This window comes from Micromys minutus (genome assembly GCF_963924665.1).
Source record: "Micromys minutus genome assembly, chromosome: 32".
Lineage (NCBI taxonomy): Eukaryota > Metazoa > Chordata > Mammalia > Rodentia > Muridae > Micromys > Micromys minutus.
The window spans coordinates 13193648-13202997 of record NC_137967.1 but is presented as its reverse complement, the minus strand read 5'-3'; the positions used below and the strand labels follow the sequence as shown (position 1 = coordinate 13202997).

Below are 9350 nucleotides of genomic sequence, written 5' to 3'. Positions count from 1 at the left end.
TATGGTCATTAGAAAGTGCATGGGCTTGTAACATGGGGATGAATGTTTGTTGAGAAAATAACCTGGGAACACTGTTCTTGTTGAAGGTGTAACATGGTAACCCTTGTATTCTTGCAGTTATCCTAGAGACTGGAGCTAGGCTATGGTTATGTTGGTGGGCAACTTGGAAACTAATGCTACTTACCAGCCTGTTGGTATACAGGTTTTCAAATGTAGGACAGTTCATCTAAAATGGATCTGATCTAAAAGCTTTGGAATCTCCTCTCTTACCACCACCTCTTCCACCTCTAATTAGAATTCCTCTAGCTTCATGAACATGGGTAGAAACAGGGCTATGTTTTATGATGTGACTGATGCATGATTAGGGGCCCATCATTGGGAAACAGGAGTTAATCTTGAAGCTGAATTCTACTCCTACAGGCTATGGTCATCTTCAAGTGCAAATCGATGTGTGGTTGAACATGCTGTCACTCTATTCTACAGGGACCCCTTTAGTGAAGCCCTTGTGACTAGCACCCAATTTCTGCTTTAAGGTTGGTGGAGACCTAGAGGTAGACATGATTTTTGGAAAGCATAATGTTTCCCAAATCGATGTGTGAGCTGTTCGACACCCTCAAAATTCTTTAATAATTAGCAGTCATCTGCGTTTGTTATAACTTCTGTCAAGAGGTATACGGATTTGGGTATAGAGTGAAGGGGAGTAGAGTTATCATGTCATCCCTAAGTTTCTGTGTTCCATTTAATTAAGTTCTTTTTTAGAGTTTGTTTTTTTTTTCTCTACCTGTCCTGAGCTCTGATGTTTGTTATTAAAGTGAAGTTTTTCTCTGTATTTAAACAGCTGAGGAAATTTTATTCGGTATTAAAAATTACAGATTTAGTGACAACATATAAATAAATATTCTTTTTCTTTTTTGTTTTTTTAAACTTTATTTTAAAAAACAAAGATAAAAGAAAAAAATTTAAACACTTTTGCATAATTGTATACAAATACCTTTTTGAAATTGCATTGCTTGGCTTTTTTTTTTTCTTTTTTTTAAGTTTGACACTGTGCATTAAGGTCTTACTAGTTACAATGAGCAAATGTACATGTATAACAGGATGTAACCCGGAATTAGTCAACGTTTTCTTGGTGTGTAAGGATTGAGAATAATGGGGTTTTTGTTTTTTTCTTTTCTTTTTTTTTTTTTTTTCTTGAACTTCACACAGTCTGTGAGTTGTTTCTGGGGCAGTCCGAGCCTCTGGGGTTAGCATCCCACTGTCAGTGACTGCATATTTTGTCTGTGCTTTTGTGATTGTGTTATCTCACTAAGGATGATATTCTCTAGCTGCAACCATTTTCATAAGAATTTGGTTAAGTCATTGTTTCTGATAGCTGAGTAGTACTCTACTGTGTAAATGTACCACAAGTTTTGTTCCATTCATCTACTGAAGGACATCTGGGTTCTTTCCAGCTTCTGGCTATTATAAATAGAGCTGCTATGAACATTGTGGTACATGTATCTTTGTTGTATATTGGAGTGTCTCTGGGTTATATGCCCAGAAGTGGAATAGCTGGATCTTCAGGTAGTACTATGTCCAATTTTCTGAGGAATGGCCAGACTGATTTCCAGAGTGGTTGTATCAGTTTACAACCCCACCAAGAGTAGAGAAGTGTTCCTCTTTCTCCACAACCGTGACAACATCTGCTGTCATCTTTTTTTCTTCTTTATTGTTACAGTAGGAATGTATTCTTAACATCCTGACCCTCTCAAGTCCACTTCAGAAATACATTTGTGTTCACAGGAGAATGTACATTGTTGGTGCTAGCATGTGTATGTGTGATTAAATTTTAGTGGTGTGGAATCATTCATTTTTATTTTCATGTGTGTAGTTAACAGCCTTGTACTGAACTTTCCCATCTGCTGCATTGAGCCAGGTTTGCTTTTAGACTTTTTTTCACTATGTAAAATCTAACAGCATACATTAGATCTATCTGCAACTCACCCTGTAGCCTATGCAAACCTGTATGTTTCAGTAATTTTTCTGCCTTAAGACAGTGTTATATAATACTCTGCTCACTTTGTTTAGATCTCCATGAAGACAATAAAATGAAATGACACCTGGTAGGAAGCCACTGACAATCTCACTGCAGAGATCTTGAGCCAGAGATCTTGAGGCATAGAGGCCAAGAAACTTAGGAAACTAAGGCAAGGGGATCACTGAGCTGAAGGTCATCTGGGACAAGCAAATCCCAGATCCAGGTGTGGTAGCACACACCTTTAATCTGGGACACACCTTCAGTTGGAGACCTATATAAGGACTTTGGAATAAGGAAGGCTCACTCTCAGCCTGCCTGCCTGCCTGCCTGCCTGCCTACAGGGAGTATTCCTGCCTGCCTGCCTACAGGGACTATTCCTGCCTGCCTAGTGGAGCTCTGACTACTTGCCCTGTGGGATTGAGCATCTGCTATATCTTTGACTTCGCAGCTGCTGCCGGACATTTTCAGGGATTGCACTACAGACTGTAAGTCTCCCATAAGTACCTCCTTGCTACATAGAGACTATTCATAAATTCTGTGACTCTAGAGAACCCTGACTAATACAAAGTGCTACACTATAAGAAAACCAGAAACCTCACCTAACCTGGACTCCTGGGATCTGTCAGACACTGAGTATCTATTAGGCAGCATGCACAAAGGAAATGAGCTCCCAAACAAAGGACTCCACAACAGAACAGCTGAAGCTAATATTTGAGAGAATTTTTGAATAAGAATGTCGGAAAGTCTTGTGGGTTAGAGGGATGATAAAATCCTATTAGAGATATAGGAGCGGCAGAGGATGAGATGTGGGAGGTAGGTTAAACAGGGGGAGCAGGGTTGAGTATGGTCTGGTAAAAGCTTTAAGAATAAAAAAAATTATGAATACTCATTTTCCTGCCAGGAGATTAAATCATACTAGACACACCCTATCTCATTCAAGCACACTCAGTTAATGCCCAAGACCTAACTGTCAGCTCAGGTTCTCTAATTTTACCAGAGGAATCTGATAAATAGGCTGAAAAGTAATACGGAAGAATAAAACCATGCCAGGACTCAGAGTTTGAGAAATATCATGGATGCGTTTCAATCATGACCATAATCCCATGGTTTATACATTTGCAATTGAGGATCGGATTGACTACAGGGAAGTCTAAACAGGATAAAATGGGGAAAGAATTCATGTTCCTATGAGGTAGCTTATTGGCCTGAGAGGTGTGGCTAGGAAGAGAATGTGTAATGGTGAAAGAGTATTAAAGGAAGGGATTGGCTATAACAGACAGTCTGAGACTTGGAGTTTCAAGAGAGTAACTAGAATGCTGAGAATAAAACTTCTGAGAGCAGTGTCCAAAACAGGGAAGTCATTTATTCTCATCCTTTGCTGGACAGCATCCGTTTAATCTTAATTTGTTTTTGTATGTGGGTGTTTCTTTGCTTGCTTCCTTGCTTGATTTCTTAACCTGGTTATTTTGAAGCAGGAAACTTCATTTAGCCCAAGTTAGCCAGAAATCCATAGGTGGTCAAGTGTCATGAGACACTGAATATTCAGTCTCTACCTCCTTAGTTCTGAAGCAGCCTTTCCCTGCTGGTTTACAGTGGGCTATGAAGGAAATATTCAAGGACTCGGGCACACTGAAGAACTTGATTTATTCTTATATAATCTAATCTACCTTAAAATTTTAATTCAAAGTGAATATAGAATTATAAAATGACAAGTAAGAAAATTGTATGTAGAGGACTCTTGGGTATGAGTTCAAGGAAACTTCAAACAATCAGAGCATTCAGATTTCTGTTTTATTTGTTGATTGGTTTTTTATTTACTAACACCTGCTCAATTCTCCTCCCATTTACCATATTCCAAAGGCTTTCTTCCACTCCTTTTGCCTTTTTGTTTTTAGAATGGGTGTGCCATCTGTGTATCTCCCCATTCTGGTACATAAAGTCTGAATGATTAGGTGTTTCCTTCCCTACTGTAATCCTACAAGGCAGAAGACTTGTCCCACACACAGGCTATGGCTTTTGGATAGACACTTTCTCTGTTTGTTTTGGCCCATGTGCAACCAAGCTGCATCAAGGGTACATTGTGTGGGGGAGCCCTGGGTCTACTCATTCCATCTTCTTTTGATGATGGTTCAGTCTCTGAGATATCCATTGCTTATATTACTTGACTGTGATGTTTTTCCTGTGTAGCTTCTATTCTTTTTGGGAGCTTGTAGTGATCTACAGACCTGCTGAGGGGTGAAGAAGATTGCATTTAGAAAGGGGATACAAGGCCCACGGGGCACATTGGTATGCCTGGCAGGACTAAATGAACCAGGAAAACTGTAGGGAATAAAAGGTGGTCTGTATGGTTCAGGCTCAGCAGATATGAGGAAGGTGGATAGAAAGATTCTGGAAAGAATAAAAAAAATCCTTCAATAACAAGCTGCTCAGGCCTAATATATTCACTCTCTTAAAGAACAGAATTCAACATTGCTCCTACTTCTAAACCTTAAAGAAGTAAAATTTGTATCTATTTCATGAAATACGTTGCTCCATTGATGGTAGAATATGCTTAATGTTTTCACACAAATTGGTCTGAATTATATCTGAAGCTCTTCTTTGTGAGAAGAGTAGAAATCACAGGGTAAATTGGATCAGATTGGGCAAAGTAATAGGGAAGGTCTGTTGAAATGGGCCCTCTTCTAATTGCAGGAGGAACTTGAATAAACTATGGAAATGAGAGAGACAGAAACCATGTCACCAGATATCAAAATATTTCAATGTCACCAGACCAGTAATTGAGACCCTGTCTGGTGTATGTGATTAGTGCGGTTTGGCAGCTTGAAGAGATGGGCTAAAATAAACTTAAATGGATTATTTCCATTTTTTAGATATTCCTAGAGCATCTGCATCTCTAAAAGCCATGATGAACTTGAAAAACCCACCCACACTCCAGCTACTGGCAAGAAGAAGCCTGCTGAAAGATGAAGCCTTGACCATCTCTGCTCTGCCACACCTGCCCAAGCAAAATTTTCCACCACTGTTCAAAGATGCATTCAATAGCAAACAACTTAACCTCCTTAGGCACATGGTGGCAGCATGGCCCTTCCCATGCCTTCCTCTGGGAGGTCTGGGACAATCTCTTAGCCTTAAAGTCCTGAAAGCTGTGCTAAATGGCCTTGACATGCTGATGACAAAGAAGAATAGACCTAGGTAAGTTAGACCAAGATAGCCTGGAGGAATGTATGTGGATGGACTGGTGAATCGAGTAACCACAGTGGTTTCAAGGTTAATTGGAGGCTTTTGATTTTGTGGCTCAGTGTCTTCAAGAATAAAAAAAAAATCAGTCCAGTATTGTGTCTAGCATTGCTTAGAGCAGAAAGGGTACATATACATTGAGTCAGTCCATGCTTTTTTGCCTGTCACTAAAATTGGAAGATTTGTCCAAGGAATAGACTGAAGGGAAGATGAATTGTGAGGTCATGCAGATTACAAATTGTATCTCCTCATCTAGATGTCCTTCTGTTTTACCCACAGGAGTTGGAAGCTACAAGAGCTTGATTTAAGAGATGTCTACCATGACTTCTGGAATGGCTGTGCTGGAATGCAGCATGTTGTCTGCTCTCCGGATGTCATCTGCATGAGCAAGCCAGCGCAGAATTGCCCCATTCCTGAGGAGAAAGGTGCCCTGACTATATTGTTAAACCTTTCCATCTTGTCCCACAGGCCCTCCAAATACCTAAGGTATTTTTATCATTGGGCCAAGCAGCGAAAAGATGTGATCCGTGTGATCTCTCCAAAGTTGACTTTTCATGCCGTTCCTGCATATGACCCCCTGTATTTGTTGGAGGTTTTTGATCCAAGCTCAATCCAGGAACTGGAAATCAAAACATGCTGGGATATGCCTACCCTTATAAGGCTAGCCCCAGGCCTGGGCCAGATGAAAAGCCTCGAGAAACTCATTTTCAAAGAAATCTCTGTACCTTTGGTATGGCGTTGGACCAAAGAGATTATAGCCTGGTCTCATTCAAAGATTCTTCCCCACTTCTCCAAACTGCATAAGCTCCAGCATCTCTATTTGAATGGAGTCTGCTTCGTGGAGGACAGCCTAGAACAAGTGCTGGGGTAAGAAAGGACAGAGATCTTTATCCATTAGTGAGAAAAGAACCTTTTGTTTGTTGTTGTTGTTGTTGTTGTTGTTGTAGTTTTTGTTCTGGTTTGCATTAAGTATTAGTGTATACAGTGATTTCCCAGCCATTTTTAATGTTACATAGATGTGAGCATAGATTGATTACTAGAGAAATTCATGCTGAGGTAACACCATGACTAGTCACCTTAGTAAATTTAGACTGTCATATGCTTACATGATTTACAGTAGGTGTCTTGAGAAACCCAGATGAAGGGAAAATAAATGTACAGAGTGTGTGAGACCTTACAGGACCTATAATCTCATGTCAACACTTACCTCAACTATGGAAGCAGGTTCCATCTGCCTCTGTCTTTCCGTGGTTCAAAGGAAATATAGGCACATGAAGGGGTTTAATAGATGACATATGAGTGGATGCTTGTGGTCAAAATGATGTCTCATGTTCAAAAGAGTGGATATGTGTGGAAGCTGGAACCTGTTGAATTAAATGTTGGCAGACCTGGGAATGTTCCTAAGTGGTTCGCAGTGTTCCTGTTGGGTTTCCCTCCATACAGTATATGTCCCCCCATATGTTTTCTGCTTACTAGTTCAGAGGGCACTGTAGAGCTTAGGCAGTAGCAGCCATAGGTATTGTTAGGTCTCCCATAGGGAGCACCAAAGGCTTGACCAAAATAATAACTTGAAAATGACCTTGGGCCAGTGTTCGCTCTGCTACTTTGAAGTTACAGACTTTCTCTTCAAATAAATATTGAAGTTGACTAAAGTAACTTTCTCTCTCATTTCTCTCTCTAGGTGCTTGGAGAGTCCATTAGAGACCCTTGCTATAACAGACTGCCTTTTGTCACTCTCAGATATGGAGTATTTGTCCCAGTGTCCATGCATCCATCAGCTCAAACACCTGGACCTGAGTAGTGTCACATTTAATAATTTAGGTCATCCGTTTCTAGGAAGCCTACTAGAAAGACTGAAAGCTACCCTACAGACATTAAAATTGAAGCGTTGTGATATCATGGACTTCCAAATCAGTGCTTTCCTCCCTGGGCTCAGCCAGTGTTCTCAGCTCACTGAAGTCAATTTTCTGAAGAACTTCTTATCCATGGGCAGCCTGAAGAAGCTGTTGCAGCATACAGCCAACCTCACACAGCTGACCCTGGAGAAGTACCCTGCCCCTGACGAGGTCTATGATGACATTGGTGATGTTATTCCACAGAGATTTGTCCAACTTTGTTCTGAGCTTATGGACACACTGAAGGAAATAAGGCAGCCAAAACAGGTCTACTTTGTGAATAAGAGATGTTTAGATTGTCGTAAATACTTTATCTATGATTTGAAGGCCAGACTGTGTGACTGTTGGGAAGAAATATGAAGAGAGCATTTCTGGCCTATTATTAATGGAAGGTAGGCCTCATGTGATTCATTAGAGGCATCCACCATGTGCATTCAGGACTTTTTGGATGTATATGGGTAGAGGATTATTTCTTTCTATTTGATCTCCAATCAACTTCTTCTGACTTAATGGAGACCTCTTAATACTGAGTACTATGAACTTAATTTCATCCTATTGTGTATAGCACACACACCCTAGGACAGCAGTGATATTTGACAATTTGACAGCCTGCATCCCACCAACTTCACGTATGAGAGACCATCGGGAATGTGAAGGAAGGAAAGGGACACGACATCACGAAGAGGATAATGGACTGGTTTAGGAGGGCTCTGTGTCATTTGTCCTCTGGATGACATCCACTTTTGGCTGCCCCTCACATACTGTTCTGTACAGTATACATATAATTGTTTTTGAAGTAGAAGATTGGCTGAAAACATAAGTACTGTATGAGACTCCTATCCCTGTTATTTTGTATCTATCTGTTAATTGGAAGGCTCTGAAGCCTTATATTATCATCTGTAATCACGTAGCATTATACTTTCTCATAGGTTCCAATAAATCACTTTTGAATGAGAACATGCTTTGTTTCTTCTTTGCTGAATACTCTTATGTGAAACTTGTTCATTGAACATATCCTAAACCGATAGAATTGGGTACCCTTGTCTCTTCCCCCTCCTCCTCCTAGAGTTTTCAGAGTCCTTTAAACCTTACCATGTTATTTCCTTGCAGAAACTTTATAATCTTATGCTTCAAGAGACCCTATTAAAATGCTGTATGGATTCCATTAGTGACATGAACCAGTGTTTAAGAATGGTTGCTACTCACCTTGAGGAGAGCTGTTGTATTGCCAGTGCACATGTTGAATTGTGTAGTGGCTATTTCTGCTTGTCCAGTTGACTATATCTGGAATAAACCACAATCCATATTTGGGAGACCCATCTTTGATCCTGATCTTGACACATAGTGGCTATGAATCTTAGGACACTAAGGGGAGGAGATCACTGAGCTCAAGCTCATTTGGGACAAAGCAAGTCTAAGATCCAAGTGTGGTGCTAAACACCTTTAATCTGGGACAAACCTTCAGGTGGAGACCTACTTGAGGACATCAGAAGAAGGAGGGCTGGCTCTCTTTGCCTTTTTGCCTTCTCATACCAAGATTCTGCTATATCTGGAAAATGTTTTTGTGGATTTTAGGATGTTCTCCATAAGGAAAGAATACTTTTGGGGGTTTTAGAATGCAGAATTCAAGGTTTTACTCTTGAGAAATGGCAGCTCATTCTCAGAACTCTCTTCCCAGTTCCTGCCATCTGGAGTGTCTGGGGAGACAAAGCTTCCAGGGCAGGTTTTCTTCTTACTTTCTGTTTCTCTGTCTTTCTCTCTCTATCACTTAGGTTTTTTCCTTCTCCCAGCTCCTTTCCCTCTTTCTTCTTCTTCTCTTCCTCCTCTCAACTATTCAACTCCCTCACTGTGTTCATGTGTCTGTGTGCACTCGCCGGTTTGTGTGAGTGTTAGGGATGTATCTCTGGCTGTTTGGAGTCACTGTGGTGCGAAGTTTAGCTTCCAAGTCATAAGATCCACAAGCAATATGAGCATGGGGATTAAAGGTATACACTAATACATATTGCAGAATAGATGTTGCCTAGGCCACTTTAATTCCTGGGTGCTGGATCAGAACTATGAAACAGGAAAGTAAAGAAAGAATGTGTAAAAGTCCCCAAGGTGGAAGCCAATGTTTTTTTGGGGATGTCAATGAGTAGGTATGTTTGAAGCTTATCAACATTCTGAGACATAATTGGGTTAGAAACTAATTACTTTTGAAA

General features: G+C 40.4%; 1 protein-coding gene across 1 annotated transcript; it reads left to right on the top strand.

The window, feature by feature from the left end:
• Window positions 1-5180: 5180 nt before the first annotated feature.
• Window positions 5181-7509, top strand: LOC308413306 (PRAME family member 12-like; the record flags this gene model as incomplete). The annotated part of the gene is made up of 3 exons (XM_080908231.1): window positions 5181-5209; window positions 5534-6121; window positions 6936-7509. The coding sequence occupies 3 exons, from the start codon at window positions 5181-5183 to the stop codon at window positions 7507-7509; spliced, it is 1191 nt and encodes a 396-aa protein (XP_080764357.1).
• Window positions 7510-9350: the final 1841 nt, after the last annotated feature.